The sequence below is a fragment of the Callorhinus ursinus genome, unplaced genomic scaffold (genome assembly GCF_003265705.2).
Source record: "Callorhinus ursinus isolate GAN/ISIS: 27379988/994484 unplaced genomic scaffold, GSC_fseal_2.0 scaffold5, whole genome shotgun sequence".
NCBI lineage: Eukaryota > Metazoa > Chordata > Mammalia > Carnivora > Otariidae > Callorhinus > Callorhinus ursinus.
In genome coordinates this window covers 62995695-63017533 of record NW_027397067.1, presented here as the reverse complement: position 1 = coordinate 63017533, position 21839 = coordinate 62995695, and the positions used below count along the sequence as shown (strand labels likewise).

The 21839-nt window shown below is 43.2% G+C and overlaps 1 protein-coding gene across 7 annotated transcripts in view; it reads left to right on the top strand.

Annotated features, from left to right (window-relative positions):
• The first annotated feature begins 1636 nt into the window (after positions 1–1636).
• Positions 1637–21839, top strand: part of ENPP2 (ectonucleotide pyrophosphatase/phosphodiesterase 2) — a 108656-nt gene continuing 88453 nt past the window's right edge. For 6 of the 7 annotated variants that reach the window (XM_073893150.1, XM_073893149.1, XM_073893148.1 and 3 more), the window contains exon 1: positions 1637–1657. In XM_073893150.1, coding sequence (XP_073749251.1) covers positions 1652–1657 — 6 coding nt within the window. In that variant the 5' untranslated portion in view covers positions 1637–1651. Of the gene's footprint in view, positions 1658–2771; positions 3023–21839 lie in introns of those variants that run through there. The other variant, XM_073893146.1, reaches the window with a different exon arrangement.

The following is a 21839-nucleotide window of genomic DNA, read 5'->3' as shown; positions in this document are numbered from 1 at the left end:
CCGGCACTTGGGAGTTGACAGTCAACAAAGGTTTTCTGAGAACTTACTAGGTACGCCCTGGACACTGGGAACGTAGCAGTGAATAAAAGAGTCCCAGACCTCATAGAGGTTCAGGCTAGTGGAAGGAACGAAAAATAGGCAAGCAAGCAAACAGAGTCGTCTCTCATTACAATGTGAAATAAGTGATATGAAGTAAATAAAGATTAACAGCCAACAGTGAGGGAGAGGGTGGTTCCTTAGATTGCCCAGTCAAGGATGGTCTCTTTGAGGTGACTTTAAGCTGGGTTCTCAAAGAAAAAACTAGCCTTAGAAGATTCATGAGAAGTATGTTCCAGGCAGTGGGCACGTGTGTGTGTGTGTGTGTGTGTGTGTGTGTGTGTGTGTGTGTGTGTGTTCATTGTTGTCATTGTAAGGAACAGGCACATATTCAAACCACATTAGGAAAAAAGGGGTTCAGAGGGGGATTCCAAAGCACACAGAAGGAGGGGCATCTCTGAGGTGGGAGGGAGGAGCTGGGGTAGGGAATTGCTAGTGCGGAAACAGGAAGTAGCATTCCCTCCTGGTATCTACAGTGTTCTGCTGGGGGAGACGAGGTTGTTTGCTCAAAGGGAGCCAGGTGGACGTGAGCTCAGGGTTCTGAGCAGGTGGGAAGAGTGACTTTGTGTAACTGGAGAGGTGGGATGGTCAGGGACATTTGGAAAGATCACAAGTGTGGGTGTGGGCACCCAGCCAAGGCTGCAGACCCCACGTAAATGGTGGTACTGGTGGACATGGCTGCGTGGTGACGTGTAGTGCAAGCAGATAACTATGTCTTGGGGGGTTGCACATAGACGGCTATGGCAGTGGTTTAGGACAAGGCAGGGAACAAACTCTGAGTTTGGAAGGAGAGAAAGATTGATATTAAGTCTAGACTGGGTCATTAAGGAAGTCATGTCGAAGAGCTGAGAGATAACAAGGGGAGGGAACAAAGGACAAACCATCATGAGTCAAAGCCTAAAACTGTGGTGGAGAGAAGGAAATGAGAGAACTGGAAGGGACAGAGCTCCTTGTTTTCTCTTTGTTTCTCCGGGGTAGGCACTGCGCCCATCCAGGTACTATGAAATAGAACAAGAGTTACCTCTTATTGAGTGCTACTGTGTCTCAGAAGAGCGAAGAGTTTTACCTACCTAATTTCATTTCATTCTCATAGCAGATACCATAACCCCCATTTTACTGATGGGAAAACTGAGGCACAGTGAGGTTAAAAAGCTTGCTCCTGTTCTTGTAGCTAGGAAGAAGAAACCGCTATGTGTCTGATGAAGCTAATACCCATAACTTCCAAGCTAGGTTGATAGATATTCTTTTTCTTATTGTAGAACAACATATGAATCCTGCATCCTTTTCACGTGAGCTGATATCCCAGGCCGGCTGTATTAACCCACTTGGCACTGCAGGATAATGTCCAGATTCCCTAGAATGATACAGGAGCCTGGTCAGAGTCCAAACCCACACCCTCCTCTAGGCTCGGCCTCCCACACCCAGTGCATCTGCCTGTAGGAATTATTTTCAGTTGCCCAAGGCACCCGACAGCTTTTGTAGGTGGTGGTGTCTGGCTCAAGTGATGTGCTTCTCCCTCTTCTCCTCCTGGCTGACTTCTTACAGTCCTTCCAAAATGAGTGTGAGTATCACCCCCTTTCCCCTTCCCTAAGCTGAAAAAAAAGGAGAGCAATACCACCTGACACACCAGGTGTCTCCAGGGCATCTCTATAGACCATCATAGCTCTTCTCTGCTCAATAAGATTGTGGGATACTGACTCCTTGTTCAGGGCTCTGCTCACAATCCCACACCCCCGTCCCCTTTCATCATCTGGAAGGACCCAGAAAAGAAGGGAACAGGCTCTGATCATCACCAGTGATGGACTCTTGTAGCAGCCTAAGGAACCCCTGGTTTGTACCCGTACCTCAGAGTGGCCAGGCTGGTTCCCATAGCCTTTTAGCAGCTGCTAAAGGAAAAAAAGTCAGACAGTTAAAAAAAAATGTACTCAATAAATTTGAGACATCTGTGGATAGCATGATATGGATATCATATCACAGCTATCATATTAAAGCAGTTTCTAACACTTTCATAATTCAAAAATTAAAATAGTTGCAGCCACTACTACTTTATAGTACATGTTATAATTTCGTGTTACAGTGTGTGTGTTTGTGTTATAATTGACTTTGAGCTGTGGGCCACCCAGCAGGGAGGTGGGTGCTTTGTGGAAGTGGCCAGGCTGCCAGTTTAGAGGTCGGAGATTTCACTTTCTGGTTGGGTGATTGAGCAAATACCCTATTTCTCTGGAGCTTCTGTTTCTTTCTGTGTAAAATGGCAGTAAGAGGCGAGCCTCCCGGCATTGTTTGAGAGGCCAAATGACAGCACGATTGTGAAAAGCGCTTTGTAACTGTAGCATGCTCTAAAGGAAGGGGGAAAATGGTGGTATTATTCCGGAGAATGTTAGAGTATCCAGTATCCAGTATACCGCCGGCCAGGTTTCACCTGGAGAGGCTCATTCAGGGAACTCATCAGCAGCACGGCAGGAAACTCCTGCAGCAAAATCCTTTTGGAAGCAGGGGAAGAATCCTACGGAATGAAGGAGAATCGCAAATCAAACCTCGTGGAGACTCTCCTGGAAAGATTACGGGATGAAAAATTAACTTGGCACTGTTGGGGGTGGGAATGTGGACGGCTGCCCTGGATGCCCCCGTCTTCAGCCTTCGGACACTTTCCTTCCCCAAAGCCATTTTAGTCAAAGGTCATGTGTGAGTCTTGTCAAAGGCCAGCTTCCAATGGAATCATTGTCCCCCGGGACAGCGGCCCCCTGACTACATCTGCATTGGAGAAATCCCAAAAGCAAACGGCCCAGTGCAAACAAGAGCAGTCCGGGGCCGACGTCCCGGGGCAGAGCTCACAGGTCCGCCGGCCTGCAGCAGAGGCCGCGTCCGCAGCGCGGGGGCCGGGACCAGGCGCCCAGACGCCCGCAGCATGACCCGCCGCGCCGATCGGGTACGGTAGGCGCCTCTCTCTCTCTCTCTCTCTCTCTCCCCCCCCGTCCTCCATTGCTGGGGCTCCCGAGTCCGAGCTGCCGTTCCGTCAGCCTGGGAAACCTTGCAAAGGGCCTCCAGATTTGCCGGAAAACGGTCCCTGTTGGGCTGCGTTCCCGTGCACTCAGCTGGAGCAATTTCCAGGAGCGCAAGATGCAGAGCTTAACTCGTTTCGCGTTTTCGTTGCCAGGGAATGTTTGGGTTTCTAAATACTGTGTCTCTCGTTTCTGGAAAACGAGCCGGGGGAACTTGCGGAGAGGGGTCGTGGACGAGTCTCCGTTCACCCACGGGCTCGAACCCGTGCCCAGTGGGAGTTCCCCGCGGCACAGCCCGGCTCCGGGTGCTGTGAGCCGTCTCCTCCCGGGGCCGCGGGCGGCTCCGCGTTTTGTTTATTACCTGTTGCACAAGGGCTTTGCAGGAAGGATGGGGATTTTTAAAGCCATCTGTTTCAGTAATGTTCTCTGGGATCCTACACTTGTGTCCAAAGGAAAGAGAATCATCTCGCAGACGGAGGGAGCCCCTTCCGCGCGGGCCGGGTCCCCTCCCGGGCTCCACAAAGGAAAGATTTGATTGGCGTGCACACAGGCGGGCAAGCCAGTCTCTCTCGGCCCTTTGTACTTAACTATTTGAACAAGTCTTTCAAATGGATCTGGCTAATTTTGGATAAGAGTTGAGGCAGCCTGGGATCTGCCGAGTAAGGGTGCTTTTGATCTGGACTTGGACATCTCCCAGGGCAAACAGAGCAGGTGGGGAGGATCGGAAGGGGCAGTGGGCACAGCCGGTGTGCAGGCACGATCGGTGGGTCAAAGGGTTTCCATTGCTGCCCTGCCACACTCTGGTTTCATTTTAACAGGTTAAGCCCAGAGCCATTTCTCCCTGATAAAGGGAATGAAAACAAAAGCCTTTCTAGCGCTCAGCAGGACGGAGAGGGAAGCCGGTGGTGGTATTTGTTGATGTATTTATCTCACGCTCAGTTCTACGGAGGCTAGGAGGTTTTCCACACTTCAGTTCCTTAGATGTTAATGGAGCTTCTGCTCTTCCCCATCTCCATTTTGTCCTCCACCTTCCCCACCAAACTTCTTGAGAGTGGGTGACACCGGCTGTCTCCACTCCCTCACCACCTGGTGACTGCTTCGCACCCCTTCAGCTGGCATCTACCCTGGCTTCTGAAGGCAAAGCTTGCTCAGGGCCACCAAAGACCTCTCTGAACCCTAGAGCAAGTTCAGTTTTCTCCGGGCTTCTCTGTGTCATTTTGAACTGTTGGTCGTCCCCCTCTCTATCTCCTGACTCGGTCCTGGATTCCCTCTGACTTTCTCAGTGCCGATTTAAGGCCTTTAAAAGGTCTTCCTTCAGCAGTATTGGTGCATCCTGAGAATCCTTGATTCACTTCCCTTTCCATCCCCTGGGAACTCTCATCCACTTCCAAGGCTGCAACCATTTCGTACAAATCTCTGGCTTATTCAGATCTTTCTCCTAAATACCAACCTTTTATATGGAACATCTCCACTTTGACGTCCCCGGGAGCACACCTTAAGATCAACATGTTGGAAACTGAATTTATCTTCTCCCTCCTCCTGGGCCTGCTCCTCTTCTTCCATTCGCCAGGACTCAAATGACCTGCCTGGGGTCCCAGCCAGACCCAGCAGCGTCATCCTAAGCGACTTCCTCTCTTTCATTCACACCTGATCGGTCACCAAGTACTGCACCAAGTCTCGCTTCTACCGCCTTCACACAATTCACACACATCCCTGTGTCTCCATCTACTCTGCCACCGTATTAGTTGAAGTCAGTACCTCCCCACGTTCTATTCGAGTCACAATTTCCCACTCGTCGGCCGGTCCTACCCATCGCACGCCTTCTGTCTTGTCACCCAACACACTATGTCCAATGATCTTTCTAAAATGTAAATATCATCATACAGATCTTTTTTGAAAAGTCTTCAGTAGATTCCTCTTTTTTTCCTGTTGAGTGAGTGCGCACAGGTTCTCCATGACTTGTCTTTTACCCTGCCCTGCAATATCATCTCTTATCCTTTACTTCCTCTCCACATTTTATGCACATTGCTTGCAAATTTAGGCATATTAAACTATTTACGAAACATGACTTTCCTCCTTGCCCTTCTCTTGGGTCTGTGTCTATATTTTTCCTTGAAGACTCAGCTGAGAGCTACTCTCTCTTGGAAACTACCCAGACCATCTGCTCCCCATCCTCCAGAATGGGCTAGGTGGCCGTCCCATAGTCTTCCAGAGCTTACTTTATTCCTTCTGTCAGAGCATTTACCAGTCCTTCTTGCACAAACTATTTATTTGTCTCCTACTGGCCTGGGAACTCCTCAAGGGCAGGGATCAGCCCTTTTTGTCTTAGCATCCTTAGAACCTATAACCTGGACCCAACTGGAATGCTCAGTGAGTTTGTTCGAATTCTTGTGCAGCTCTTGTCAGTGACTATTATGTTCGGTCATTGAATAGGGTGAGAGAGATACAATCTATAAATACAGTATGGTAAAGGATGACAAGCGAAGGTCAACTGTGATTATCAGGAAAAGGCATGGTCTTCACCTTTTTAACAAAGGAAGGGTTTAGACTTTCTGGGTATTTGAGATAACCCCCCAAGTACCCCAGCTCACTCTCCAATCCACATCTCAACTCATGAGTTTCTCTGATTACTCCCTGCATCTATCCTCACCTTGTTCAAGATCGGGAAGAGCTGCAGGAAAAGCCTTTTGCAGGTTTGCTTTGGCTTTGTGAAGGCGAAGGACTCCTTTCCAGCTGGAACCCGGCATGGGAAGAGGGCCATGGGGGAGATAGGTGGGCTTCTAGGAGAGCCTTTTGATAAGCTGCTACCGAAGACGCAAGCTGGTATCTTCTGATACCAAGTCTGCAAGGCCTCAGAAGGGACCAGCAGACGAGATCTCTAAGGCTGGCTTGAGTGTGGTAGAGGTTTGGGATACTAGAGAGGAGAAAATGCAGCTTTGGTTTTTCCAAAGAGAGAAGTCTGTGTGTCTGAATCTCTAGACAGAGGTGAGTGACGATTAGGTTCTATAGAGAGTTATTGAAACTGCAAGTTGTCCTTGTTTGGGGCCGTGGTTCTTTCAAGATCTGGATGGACATTACTCTTCTCAGCAAAAATGGACGAGATGCAGCACAGGGCACTTTCTGTAAACTTTCAGGAAGTTCATACAAGTCCACTCTTGGATTCCTTTGAGTTGACATGAACCTCAGGTTAAGAATCTCTAGTCAAAGGTTAAAAAAAAAAAAAAAAACTCTAGTCAAAGGATTAATTCATTCGACGGATATTTGGGAGGGTAGGTGGTGATTAGTAGGAGCCAGCATACATCCAATTAAGCATATTTTCTTTTTTGAGAGGATCCCAGTGTAATGTGTGGTATTGAACCTGGAGTCACAGGACCTGGGCTCACATTCCTTCCCTGGCACTCACTAGTTGTGTGACTTTCTCTCTGAATCATGGTTGTATTATGTATTAAAAAGGGGTAATAGGTGTTGGAAATTTTAACTAGAATAAAGCACCCGGAACATGGTCATGCCTACTTATCACCGATCAGTTCAAAACCTTGATTTCAAGAAGGGCCCAGAACTTACTATATTCTTCTGGATGAGGAGGATGCATGTGGGATAAATTACTACCTGGTTGAATGCGATTGTTAAAGGCTATTGGATTAACAGGTGGATGTCTTTGGTAGAATGCTCTGGGCTTTGTCCTTAACCCTCTTTTATTCACTATCATTGATCCATGAAAGTATAATACATTGATCACATTTGCTTAGAAAAAAGGCATAAGGATTAAGGATCCAAAAGCTATTAATCAGTTGTAGTCTATTTTGGCTTTTTTTATTGTGGGGAAGTATGCAGAAATAGATATAAAATGTATTGTGCAAGGGTTATAAAGGGAATTGCAAAGCATTGGGTGTATCTGTGTGAGAGGGAGAGAGGTGGGGGAGTGAGAAGTAGAGAGAAAGAGGAGGGAGAAAGAGAGGGGAAGAGAGAAGGGGCAGAGAGACAGGGGGCAGGAAGTGACAGAGAGGGAATGTTTAAGATAAAAGTCATGGCTTCATACAATTAAGGTTTAGAAGTTTAAACTGACAATAAAATCAATAGTGAGATGTATCCTCTAAAATAATGTTAGGTTTTATTTTAAAAGGTATAGAATATAGAACACGGGAGGTGACAGTCATTCTCCTCTGCTTTGTGCAGACCATCTCAGAACAATTGTATCTAGTTCTGGGTGATACATATTAATCCATTAGCATTTTTTGAGGCATATATTATGTACCAATCATTGTGCCAGATGCTGATGATAATGGTATTAAGAAAGATAGACTTGCTTTCATGGAATTCACAATATAGCAAAGGTACTAGAAGAATAAGCAGCTGATTTAAATCCAATGTTATACTTACTTTAATAGGGGAAGCTTAGGTCCCTGTGGAACCACCTAACAAGGGATATTTAATCCAGACTCAGTTGGACCAGGGTAGACTTTTTAGAGGAAGTGATGTTTAAACTGAGACCCAAAGGCTAAATCAGGGTTCTCAAGGTGCAGGTGGTGGAGGGAAGAGAGTTCCAAACGTAGGTGACAGTGCCTCCAGTAGGCCGAACTGAAACAGGGGGAGCAGAGAAATGAGGGAATGAGAGAGAAGAGAGTGAGTGGTGGTAGGGGCTAGATTTTTCATGTGACGGAGCTGTAATCTATCGCTAAGGAGGGATCATTAAGGGAATCATTAACACTATGAGCAGGTCACGGTCCCAATCAGTTTTAAGTTTTGGAAAGATCATTCTAGCTGGAGGGGTGGTTGATGAAAGGGAGGTGTGGTGGTCACATAAACGAGAGGATGGTGGCCCCACCCCCCATGGTAGAGGGACGAGGACAAGAGGGGAACACTTCAGAAGCTCATGAGATGTAAAGCAAATAGTGATCACCTGTAGGAATGCTGTAGGAAGGTGGCTGCAGGACCTCTCCTGGCCAAGGGGAAGACCTAGAGGGCTCTGATGTCTGTCTTTCCATCTTTCACTCTCATGTGGAAGGGAGATTAGCATTGTACTTATCTCTCTGAAATGGCAGAGCTGGGCTAAATGGGTGGGAGATACAGGGAGATAAATTTCAGCTCAATACAAGGAGGAATTTTCTAACCGAGCTCTTCCAAGGCAATGAGCATTTTGTCACAGATATATTTGACAAGAGGACAGAGGAGGGGTGTTCCTGACAAAAAATTTGAACAAAGACAAACACTTGGTAACTATTCTTGGAAGAGTTGGAGAGGCAGGAAGAGAGGTGGCTAGGCCGGGTGGGCACTGATATTTCCTTCCAGCTCTGAGATTCCAGGATTCAGTGTATGAAGTTCCAATATCTCAGCCTGGCATGTAAGGGCTGGTGTGATCCGGGGCTTGGTAGGGCTTCCATAGGTCCTAGTTTCCTTGAGCAGTCCTAGTGCTGGCCTGCTATCTCCTGGTAGCTCTTGAGAATTCCCACATTCACTGTTGAAGGGTCTTAGTTTGAACAATAAATTTTCTGAGCATTCATCTCCCTGACTTAATATTCCTGCCTTGTTCCCTTGGCATCCTGTTAGAAACCCTAGGAACGAAGCATACTGAACTATTTGTTACTTTCAGAGGAGACTCGGCTCGTTGCTGCATGTTTGTTTACTTTTGCCCTTTCCTATGTCAGGAACACCCCTCCGCTGTCCACCCTATTTACCTCATTGAGAAGATACTTTTTCATCAAGGTCTGACCTAAATCAAATGCTAAGTTCTTCATCAAGGCTTCCTTTAACATCCCAGGCTGCGTTATAATGTTGAGTACATAATTGTTTTTATACTTATTTGGGCTCCTTCTATTATCGCCAAGAAGTCCAGCCCTAACATCTATGAAACATACAGTAACCCTGTGGTATGAATGGTGCTCGGTCTAAGGCAAGAACCTTTCAGAAGGAAATTTCCATTTATTAAAAAAAAGTCATATTTTCATTTTATAAGGAATGCATGCATTTTGTAGGAAAAAGTTAAATAAGGAAAGTACCCAGAAGAAACAAAAAATTGTCTACATTCTCAGTACCTGGAGATAAACATATTAACACATAGGTGAATATCCATTTTATGCACATGTAGTCTTAAAACCAGAGTCATGCAAATCCTTCTGTAACCTGTTTTTCACTTAACAACATACCAGGAGTAGAGTATTACCCCATGACATTATATATTTTTCAAAAACATGATTTTCAGTGGGTGCATTGTGTTCCATTTTGCTGTCTCGTGATTTCTTTAACAAACTCCTCTTGGTGGACATCAGGCTGTTTCTACTTTTTTATGGTACAAATAATGTTATGATTACCTCCTGAGACAGATGCCCATGCACCCATTATCTGTTCTATATGGAACATTTATAATTTCTAAAATGACAAGACGGTTTATGACTAAAATAAGGATACTGAGTTGCTAAGAAGGTAAGAATTTTAAAAAAGTTTATTTTACTTTTATTTTTTAATTTTTAATTTTTTTTTAAAGATTTACTTATTTATTTTAGAGAGAGAGAGAAAGCACGAGTACAGAGGGAGGGGCAGAGGGAGAAGGAGAGAGAGAATCTCCAGCAGACTCCCCACTGAGTGTGGAGCCTGACATGGGACTTGATCTCCTGAACCTAAGATCATGACCTTGAGATCATGACCTGAGCCAAAATCAAGAGTCAAACACTTAACCAAGGGAGCCACCCAGGTGCCCCTAATTTTACTTTTAAAAACTTCGCTCCTATTCCATGTTATATAGATGTATAATATATAAGATTTTTTATTTATATGTGTGTATATACTTACCAGCTTTTTTTTTTAATTTAATGAAAGCATCTGATTTGGAAATGTGTCAGCAGTCAGTAAGCTTGATGCAGACGTGAGAGATAGCCTATAAATATATTTCTTAAAGAATTGAGTTTGAAATCTAAAAACTTCAGCATCTCTGTGAATATCAGTGTGACAAATTTTTATTCCCAAGCTAAGTATAAGGAAAAATGACAAGTATGTTACAGGATAAACATAATTCTCTAAAAAGGACACTACCTAATGTTTTGCTATTTAAAGAAGGTATATGGCATGCCTTTAGATCCTTATTCTGAAGTAAATAATTTATCATCTTAGACACTCAGCAAACGGGTAGGTATCCTTTGTAGAGTTTGTTTTCATGTTTCAATGTTTTCATCTGAGAAGCAAGCCTTGATTAGGAAACACTATGAATCAGTTTGGTGACTTCTTAACAAAATAAATGAAAGTTGTTGGCATGGGTTGAATTGTGTCTCTCCCTCACCTCCTAGTTAAAGTCCTAACCCCGAATATCTCAGAGTGTGACCTTATTTGGAGGTAAGAATTGGCTTACACGATTATGGAGGCCAAGAATTCCCAAGATCTGTTGTCTGTAAGCTGGAGAATCAGGAAAACTGGTGGTGTAATTTAGTTTGAATCCAAAGAATGGGAGGCTGATGGTGTCAGTCTAAGTCCAAAGTGTGAGAATTAGGAGCATAGATGTATAAGGGCAGAAGAAGATGGATGTCCCAGCTTAAGCAAAAAGGGCAAATTTGCCCTTCCTCTACGTTTTTGTTCTATTCAAGACCTCAGTGGATTGAATGATGCATTGTTGAGGGTGATCCTTACTCGACTGGCTCAAATGCTAATCTCTTCCAGAAACATCCTCATAGACACACCCAGAAATGTTTTACCAACTATTGGATCATCCCTTAGCCCAGTCAAATTGGCACATAAAACTAACCATCACGGGGTCTTCACAGAGGTAATCAAAGTAAAGTGAGATCATCAGGGTGAGTCCTAATCCAATAGGACTGGTGTCCTTATATAAAGGGAAATTTGACACAGAGATACACATATAAGAGGTTGGGAAGAAACACAGGGAGAAAATGGCCATCTACAAAGCCAAGAAGAGAGTCCTGGAACGGATCCCTCCCTCATAGCCCTCAGAGGGAACCAACCCTGCCGACACCTTGATTTTGGACTTCCAGCCTCCAGCACTGTGCGTCAATAAATTTCTGTTACTCAAGCCATTCAGTATGTGATACTTTATCATGGCTTAATACAGACTTAAATTAATTACAGATTTCATGAGCGCTTAGTTCCCTGGCATGGTTTCAGCTGGTAACACTCAATACATTATTTTGCTCTTCAGTCACCAGAGACTCTGCTGTTACTCATAGGAATGATAGATGACCGTGTATTGCTCTTCCCAGTTAGCAAAGCCTTTCCATATTCACAACCTCCTTTGACCCTGACCAAAGTGTAAGAGATGATAATTCTTATATTTCTGTTTCAGGGATAGGAATTGGAGTTCAAAGAGATTCAAGGTTGCACAGGTTAGAAGTGGTAGAGCTGAAACTCAAACATAGACCTTTTGAAACTAAATACAAAATACTTTATTACTTTCACCTTCGTGGGCATGTCAAATACCATCTTTTGTCTTTAAAGTTTGAAAAGACATGGGTTGTGGCATGCTGAGCCACATTTCTCTCTCTCTCTCTCTTTTTTTTTCTAAATCCCCTGAGAAAGATTTTATAATCCTACTTGTTGGAAGATATCTGATGCCTGAAGGCACCTACCCCTCCCACGTCTTCATTATCAAATATTTATCAGGAATTTAGGCGCCTGTGTTTATGTGTGCAGAATAGTTCTTCTCCACTCAGAAGCTTTGTTTACTGACCAACTGGGCTTTCTTAGTACACAGTTTGATTGCTGACAAATCCAATTGCAAAACTTTGGACGTGTTGGATATAATTGGGTTTTTCCATCATTAATACTGCTCAGATATTAATTCAACAGAGTGATGTGAGGGCTGCCTCACAGTTTCCAGAAGCTGCTTGACTTTAATCAGCAGGAACAAATGCAAGATTATTGCACTTTTTCCTTGGGTGACCTAAGCTTGTTCTTGGCACCTGTGAGTGCAGCGCACTGGTTGTCTTAGTGTTTTTTAGTGGCTTCTACCCAGGGGACTTATGAGTTTTGAACCTTGGGGATAATTCCATAGGAATGTAATTCTTTTCCTCCCTGAAGGAACAAAATGTTGCTTGTGTTGGGTTATTCTTATTATGGGACAAAACCAGTGGCTTCCAAATTGTGGAATCATAGAGGTCCATAGGTAAGTTTGTCAGATTTAGGAAAAAACAGACAAACCGAACAAAACAGGCCACAATAACAAGAGAAAACCCCAGGATTCCCAGTTAAATTTCAATTTCAAAAATCAATGAATACCTTTTTAGTGTAAATGTGTGCTCAGTATTGAAAATACTAAAAGACGATTGTCTCTGGTAGCCCTACCTATACAGTAATATTAGGGGTAGAGTGTTGATAATTTTTCAATATTTCAAAAAAAGTCTATGAAATTTATACATTACCCAAGTTAAGGCTTCAGAGGTTCCTGACAATGTTAAATTTACTTGATTTTTGGTTGGGATTTTTTTGACCCAACTTGAAAGCACTGGTCATCTCATGCTGCAACCATAATTATACTATCTTTTTTGATGACTTGTTGTATGCTAGGGATCATGCAAAGCACATACATTATCTTGTGTAATCTTCAAAACCAGAGGTTGGCAAATTATAGCCTGTAGGCCAAATCTGGTTGCTGCCTATTTTGTAAATAAAATTTTATTGGAACACAGCCACCCCCCTTTGTTTCTGTAGAGCCTGTGTGTGCTTTCATGCTACAATAGCAAGTTGAGTCGTTATGATAGGGATCACTGCATGGCCTGCAAGACCGAAGATATTTATGATCTGGCCCTTAACAGATAAAGTTTGCCTGCACCTGCTCAAAACCACCCTTTGAAGGAGTTACTGTTATTCTCTTTTTTAGAATGAGAAAAAGTGAAGGCCTAAAGAGGTTCAATAACTCAGCAAGGTCTCACAGCTCAAAGTCTCACAGTTTGCCTCAGGAAGACGTGTTGTGAGATATTACAGGATGTTCATCCAGTGCTCACTGGATCCTAAACCCCTTATTACTATTACCCCTGATTATTTATAGTCTTAACTTCCACTCCCAATGGCTCTAAATTGACTAAACATGTAGTCAGGCTGCCAGAGAATGACCTTCCTAAATAACACAAGACAAGCAATTTTCCTAAGAAACACCTCAATCTATAATTTGATCCTTAGGCAAAAACAAGAAAAAAAAAAAACACCCAGTTTTTACTAGTATTCTCACCCTCCAAAGCAAATTTTGTGTCTGGAACCACTAGGAATAAAATTTGTATGTAGAACGTATTAAGCATATTAGAATAGCCTTGATCTTTTGAGGAAATTAGGGGATAGAGTTGTTCCCCAAGAGGGATGGGGGTGGCAGTCTTGAAGAGCCTGGAAAAATTTTCAACATTGTATACAAGTGCTTGAATGGCTAGTCACTTTGAAGTAACTGAAGACACGGCCGAGGCTCCTAGAGGCTTTGTTCAAGTGAAGAGGTCGAAGTGTGTGTGGACATCAGCAGCAGGGGTTTGCAATTTCTCCAGCATGTCTTGAGTGTGTGGGGACAGGGACAAGAAAGTGGCATTATTTTTCTAAGGTTGAGGCTTAACACTCCTCTAGGATCTAGAGAATTCTTGAGAACTCTGGCCCTGGGGGCCAGGCTGGGGAAGGACAGAAGGAGAAGGCCCCAGCCAACCCTGCCACTATGTCACAGAGCGTAAAGCTGCAGGACCTGTACCTGATCCCTTTTCTCCTCTGTCTGAACCCTCCACACTTGGGTTACAATTTCCTTCCTCTTTCTCCACCATCCTCTTCCTTTGCTAATTTATTCAACCGATATTAATGAGATGTCTCTGTATGGGAGGCACCATGCTAGGCTCTGGAGATAAGAGGGAAGGGGCACAGACTCGCTAATATTGTCGAGTTTACAGTCCAGTGGGAGAGGCACACATGCCAGGAGTTAGGGTAGGTATTGCAAGACAAAAAGGTGAGTGGAGACCAGGGAACAAGCAACGTGGCCGAGGCCTCTCTGAGCTGAGAACGGCAGGCTCGCGAGAGCAGACAAGTCTGATGAGTTAGTTTCCATGCTCATCCAGGTAGAAAGTGGCAGCATGGAAGTTTGAACCTAGGTTCAAGCTGGACTCTAAGAAGTATCTACGTTTCCCTAAATTGTCACCAAGAAAGAATCACACTTGCTCTCAAAATGTTTCCATTCAGCTGTGTTGGACTCCCCACGAAGCAACTTGAACCATACGAATGAAAATCATTCATTCGTTCACCCAATCTGATCACCGACGAGGGGTCAGCCACACTGTGCGTGTAAGTGCAAAGCACAGCTCTGAGCACCACTGCGGTGAGTGCTGAGGAAAGCCTTGTTCGGCTGGAGTTGGCGTGATGCCGCGAGTCGGTATGCCCTTCAAACTCATCACAATGCCCCCTTGACTCCATAGGATCGGCCCTCATTAAAATGCAGGCCATGTGCATCCCACTTGTTTACTCCTTCCACAGCAGTCTAATAAAGAGGCAAATGAGGCAATGCAAGACACAAGTCCGCCTGGGAATGCAGGTATTTCCAAGAGGTTGGGCTGATGCAAGCAGTTTGCCACTGCACTGTGAGCTCTGAATGTCACTTGGCGCTCTGGGATTCAAGGGTAATATTGCCCGCCATGCTAATTACACACAGGGACCTGCTGCCAAGCAAGGTTGAGAAAGTCTGACTGAATATTAGAGTGGGCAGCCATCTTTCTCTCTGGGGAATGTGGCTGGTCCAGATGCAGAAGGCTCAACACTTTCTGTGCCAGATGCAGGAGAACTTGCAGGAGGTGGTGGAGATGCAGTCCCTGTCCTCAAGAAACTTTCAGTTCAGTGAGAATTTCGGACGGAACAAATACAACAGAGGGGACAGGGTTTGGTGGAAAGATCAGGGACTTTGAGCCATTCAGACTGGTTGAAAATCCTTTCCCGGGCTGTGAGCTAATTATTTCATCTTTCTGAGTCTTGGTTCTTCACTCATAAAATAGGATCCTTTACTTCATGCAATTATATCAGGTCATTGTATATTACCTTCTTAGATGGTTAATTATTATAATCGTTATATCTATTATTGTCATTATCAGAATATGGCAGATTCTTGTTTTAACTCTGGATGAATTTTGGTAAATTATTCAAACTCTTCATCTGTAAAATAGGATAATCCAAATGGCTTTATTTGTGTGGTTCAAGGGCTAACTGCCATCTCTCATCGTTCCCACCACCCTGTTTTATTCTTTACTCATACCTCCTATCACTAGTTGACATATTTGTATATTTTATGTCTTTTCCATCCAGCAAAATATAAGCTCCATGAGCGGGCATTTGGGTTCTTTTGTTAATTGCTGGTGTCTTTTCTGCCTAAAACAGTATTTGCTGCCTAAATGGATGAACGAGTGAATGTGTGCTAACCCCTATGTTAAATGTTTGGCCCATGGTTGACTCCCGGTAGGGGTTACTGTGCTCAGTGCCATTATTATGATTAGAATGTGTTGTGTGCAGTGAGAGGAACCAATACAGAAAGTTTACTCCCAGCTCCGTCAGGCGGCGATCTTTGTCCTTAGCACTGGCATCTCATCAACTGTGTTGTCGTTGGGTAAAACAACTGGGTCATTGTCAATAGTAAGGTCACATGAGATTAACTCCAAAAATAAGAGAGAATTTTTGTCAGTTCCCAGGAAGAAGGGGAAACAGCAGCAGGAAGGGAGAGAAGACTGGGAAAAGGAGAAAACGGCGTCTTTTGCAAAGTGCTCTGTGACCTGAGGCCATCGGCTACAAGGCTGTGACTGAGCTCAGCCAGCCCCAAACCTTGAAGGCATGCAAAACCAGCTACCTTGGTCAGGGGACACAAAAAGAATGCATTGGTAGAATGGCTTCAACCTGCAGTTGGTGCCAAAATGAGAAACTGTTCTTTACAGAGTCTGTTCTGTATATGACCTCTTTTTTTTTTTTTTAAGATTAATTTGAGAGAGAGAGGGAGCAGGGGGAGGGCCTGAGGAGGAGAGGGAGAGAGAGAATCTCAAGCAGACTCCCCGCTGAATGCGGAGCCCGACTTGGGGCTTGATCCCATGACCCTGAGATCATGACCTGAGCCGAAATCAAGAGTCCGATGCTTAACCGACTGAGCCACCCAGGCACCCCTGTATTTGAACTCTGAAAGGCACTAAGAGAAAAACCCCTCAATTGCCTTCTACTTGTGAGATTGGATGACGTTTTAAAAAAGTAATAAACTAAATGTATCATAACATAGTGGACTATAATAGAAGTTCTTAGAAGCTAGACTCTGGACAGGCAGACCTGAGTTTGAATGAATTTGCATGAACTTGGGCAAATTACTTAAACTTGTGTGAGCCTCTGTCAAAAAGAGAAACCAGTATGTACTTTGCAAGACTGTTGAGAGAATCTCTGTGCAATGTCCGGCATATTCTATGTGCTCAATAGATGGTAGCTGTTATTATTAACAATTAATACCACAAGGACCTTTTTACTTAATCCCCACAACAACTGAGAGGGAGGTTTTACATATTTGGAAGCAGAGGTCTAGTGAGGTTTCCTAACCCAGGCCACACAGCTAGTGAGCATCTGAGTTATGACTCTAACGAAGCCCGACAGCCAAGGATTTTAGTAATTAACAAGTTGTTTAACATCTCTCATTAGAGCCACAGAAGTTTAATGGGACGATGTAAGGTCCAGAATGTCTGCATTCTCTTGCATAATACTCTAGTGGCAAGCTAAGGTCATTGTATTTCAACTTTGCAGTGGCTCTCTGTTTACGAGGGATTATGAGACCTATAAGGCTAGGAGAGGCAATATAAGGTCAGCTCATTTTATGCCTGTCTTCTAGATCTACCCAGAGTAGATTGCTTCATCTCTTGCTTAAGTCCATCAAATGGTTTTGTGAAAGGTGTTTCTCCTTTTCTTAGCCTAGCCCTGACCAATGTTCTCCTTCATTGGCATAAATTAAACTGTGCCTGCAAATTATATGCCTACCTACAACTATATATATACATTTCCTTCAGGAGATGAAATAGTAAGAACAAAGTGTATCAGGATCCTTACCTTTCCTTTTGATTTATTCAGAAAAAGTAAAAGTGAATTCTGGTTATTTAATTTAATTTGAGTAGTTATTTGCTGGTCATTGCAGAGAGAGAACTCAGCTCCCTAAGAGAGTTTTTTTTGAAGATCTATTTATTTATTTGAGGGGGGAGGGGCAGAAGGAGAAGGAGAGAGAATCTCCAGCAGACTCCCCGCTGAGCAAAGAGCCCCATGCCGGCCTTGATTCCACAACCCTGAGATCATGCCCTGAGCCGAAATCAAGAGTTGGATGCTTAACTGACCAGGTTACCCAGGCACCCCACCCTAGAAGAGTTTGAAGGAGAGAGTTAAATAATAGAAGCCTAGAGTTGTAAAGGACGTAAAATGTTGTGTAGCCAATCTTCCTCTGAATTTCTTTACCATAATTCCTTAACAGCAGTCTGTTCATGAATTGTAACCATGAGTTCATTTTCTGTAAGACAACTCTGGCAGCACTGATTGCTAGAAAGTTCCGCATATGAGGTGAAACATGCTTCTCAGCAACTTCTAGTTTTTCCCGAGGGAGTACACAAAATAAAACTCATAGGTCTTGCATTGCCCTTAGAATATTTGAGAAAGACAACCACACCCACCTTCTTCTATCATCCACGCAAGGCACCCAGGCTGCATAGGCTCTTTAACCTTGGCCACTGGGGAGCTCATTAAATATCCATTCACCAGTTGGATGAGCCTTTTGAAACAAATCAGATCATACCACTGCCTGATTAAAATTCCTCCTCCCCCCGGTAGCTTCTCATCACCCCCAAAATGAAACAGGAAGGCTCCACTGTGACCTGTGAGGTCCTGCATGAACCAGCACCCAATAGCTTCTTTGAGATCGTCTGCGATTTTTTCTCCCATTCCACTCTGCCCATACGGGCCTTCCTGAATGTACTGGGCTGCTCCTATCTTAGGGATTCCCATTTGCTATTCCTTCCAGGAGATACCTGGTTCTTCCCTCACTTTATTTAGGGTTTTGTTCAGAAGTCATCTCTGCAGAGAGACCTTCATTACCATCCAACTGAAAACAGCTACTCCCTTTACTCGCTGTTCTCTTGCTCAACTTTGTTTTCCTTATCACTTACCAAATACCTGGCCTTATGTTAACATTTCTTCTCCCACTAGAGTGTGGGATCTTGAGGTAGAGGCTTTGTTCCATTCATATTGCATCCTTAATGCCTGATGCATACTAGGTGCTCAGTAAAAGTTTGTTGAATAAATAAACAAATGAATGAGTGGGTTGGGTAACATGGACTCCTCATCATCCTAGTCAAGCTTTCTCAGTGCCATCTAGTTTTGTAGTGACCTACTGAAATGAGACATCCAAAGCGAACCCAATCCAGATGGGAGTCCAGTCTGTGCCTGGCTCAGCTGAGCTTTTCTCTCCTGGATTGGACAGTAGTTGTCTACTAAGGGAACCCAAGATATAATGAGGTCATTGAGAGCTGTGGTCAAGCATATATAGAAGTCTATATATATAGACTTCTATAGAATCTGCAGGTAACAAAAACTCCCAGCTCTCTTTTACAAAAATTGCTATCAGAGAAACAGCTGAAGGGGCAGGAAGATGGATCTTGTCTCCATTCTGTTGTTCAAATATCATGTGCAGAAAGACAATATTAGGAGTAAAACTGGAAGAATATATAAATTGTATCCATAATGCATCCAACAAAAAATCTGCAAGACAGGAGGGCTCCCTGGGAGTAGAGTGGAACAGAGATTGAGTGAGCCAATTCTCACATACCCATTGCATACCTCTTATGACAGCACTCACCAGAGTGTGCTTAACAAACTGTTGACTTCCACATCTCCCAGTTAAAACCTGCTTTTTATCTCAATATCTCTGATAGCCCCGGCACAGAGTACGCTTTTGATAACCATTAGCTTATGTTGTAGTGAGTGCTCGTGAAATCTGCCTTGAATCAAGATTATATGAATTTGTAAAACTCTGGTTTCTCAAAGTTGAGGGCAATTGTCTGACAATGACTGGCCTTCTCTCTGATCTCCTAGGAACCTTGAAATGACATGGCTACGACACCCACGGTTCTGGTCAGTCACTTCCTCATTACCAACTCATTCGTTTTTTGGGTGAGAACTAGGTCAGCCTAGAATAGAAGTTAATCTGTGGCTTCTGATATGTTCTGAATTAGGAGACATTATCAAGTATTAAGACTTATTAAACATTTATCAGATTCTCTACTTTTAATAGACTCATGTTTCTCCCAGCAAATAGTTAACATTCCCATTCCTTTTAGATCTTGCCAGTTTTATAATCCTCATTAGGAAATCATGGAGAAAAGAGGACTCCCCCATTTAATAGGTACGTGAACTTGGGCAGGTTGCCTGATATACTTGAGTTTGTTTTCTCATATATTGACAACGATAATACCGTGAAAAGTTTAAAGAAGGTTAAATAAGGCAATACATATGTATATAAATGTCTCTAGTATGTTGTCTGGCAAAGAGCAGGAAATTACTACCTACAACTTATGGAGTGTCTGGTCCCTGCCAGGTGTGGTACCATTCATACATACTTGCTTTTCCCTTTCCCTCCACCCTGTCTGAGCTGTCATGATTGCTCCCAGTCAGAGGTACTTTAGCTCTGCAACCTCGCCTATGAGCAGCCTTTCAGTTTTCCTGATCACAAAGTAGGGAGAGTGAGTGAGCCTTGGTTCTTCTCAAAAGCCTTTTTTTTCTTTTCTTTTTACAGAAGTGTTCTTCAAATGCAAGGCATTTTTTTAAATTGAAGTGTAATTGACATATAACATTATATAGTTTCAGGTGTCCAACAGAATGATTCCATATTGGTATGCATTGCAAAATGATCACCACAATAACTTTAGTTAATATCTGTCAGCAAACATAGCTACAGAATTCTTTTTCTTGAGAATAGAACTTTTAAGACTACTCTTTTAGTGACTTTCAAATATGCAATACAGTATTATTAATTATTGTCACCATGCTCTATATTACATCCCCATGACTTATTTATTTTATATCTAGAAGTTTGTAACCTTTTGACCCCCTTCACCCATTTTGCCTACTCCTCGTCCCCCGCCTCTGGGTCTATGAGCTTTTTTTAGATTCCACCTATTAAGTAAGTTCATTCCGTGTTTGTCTTTTCTGTCTGACTTATTTCACTGAGCATAACGTCCTCAAGGCCCATCCATGTTGTTCCAAGACATTGTTCTTGAATTCCCACAACTGTCCCACAAACTCTGATTACGGTTTGTTGCCATTAAGATTCAAGCCCCTTGAGATCTGTAGGCGAGAACTGGGTTTTCACTTTATTTTAAAGTAAAAAGGAAACAGGAAACTTGATTAAAGTACTATGGCAGGGGCCCCAAAATACTCTGAAAGAGATCCTATTTTTAGGAATGTGAAGGGTTTCATCACACACGGGAACTGGTTAAAATAGGTCCACACCACGACTCAGATGCTTCAGTCCCTGTTAATTGAAAGGGTTGGAGGGTAACTGAGGTGACTCTGTACACAGCTTGGAAGGCACTGACCTGAGAGCTGAAGGTCAGGGTTAATGTTCCTTTCCTGTGGGTCCAGATGCTTTGGAATTTGCTTCACTGCAGGGATAATCTCACTAGCGCTCTCTCTTTTTTTTAAGCAGCAATTTTTGAGCAATTCATAAACCATACAAACCTACCCTTTTAAACTATACATTTCAGTGGTTTTTATTACTCTCATGGAGATGTGCAAACATCACCAGTATGTAATTTTAGAATATTTTCATCACCCCAAACAAAACTTCATACCCAAAGCAGTCACTCCCCCATCACCTGGTAACCACTAATCTCCTTTCTTTGTTTATGGATTTGTCTATTCTAGATGTTTCATATAAATGAAATAATACAATACGTGGCCTTTGTGTTTGGCTTTTTTCTCTTGATTTTTTTTTTTAAGATTTTATTTATTTATTTGATAGAGAGAAAGCAAGAGAGGGAACACAAGTAGGGGGAGTGGGAGAGGGAGAAACAGGCTTCCTGTGGAGCCTGATGGGGGGCTTAATCCCAGGACCCTGAGATCATGACCTGAGCCAAAGGCAGACACTTAACAACTGAGACACCCAGGCGCCCCTTCACTTGATTTTTTCCAAGTTGATTCATGTTATAACATGTATTGGGACTTCATTCCCTTCTGTTGCTGAATAATACTTAATTGTATTGATATAGTTCATTTAGTTTATTCATCAGTTGATAATTCTGCTATGAACATTTGTGTACAAGGTTTTATGTGGGCGTATGTTTTCATTTCTCTAGGGTATACCTAGGAGTGGAATTGCTGGGTCATATGCTAACTCTATGTTTAACATTTTGAGGAACTGCCAAACTGTTTTCCAAAGTGGCTGCACTGTTTTACAGTCCTATCAATAATATATGAGGGTTCCAATTTTTTTCACATCCTTTCCAACACTTGTTATTGTATGTTTTTAATTTTAGCCATCACAGTGAGTGTGAAGTGGTATTCTATTATTGTTTTGATTTGCATTTCCCTAATGACTAATGCTGTTGAACATCTTTTCATGTACTCATTGTCTATTTATATATCTTCTTTCTAGAAATGTCTGTGCCAATCCATTAAAAACTGTGGGTTATATTTTTTTTACTGCTGAGTTGCAAGAGTTCTTTATATATTCTGGGTACTAGGCCCTTATTAGATGTATGATTTGCAAGTATTTTCTCCCATGCTGTGGACCACCTTTTCCAC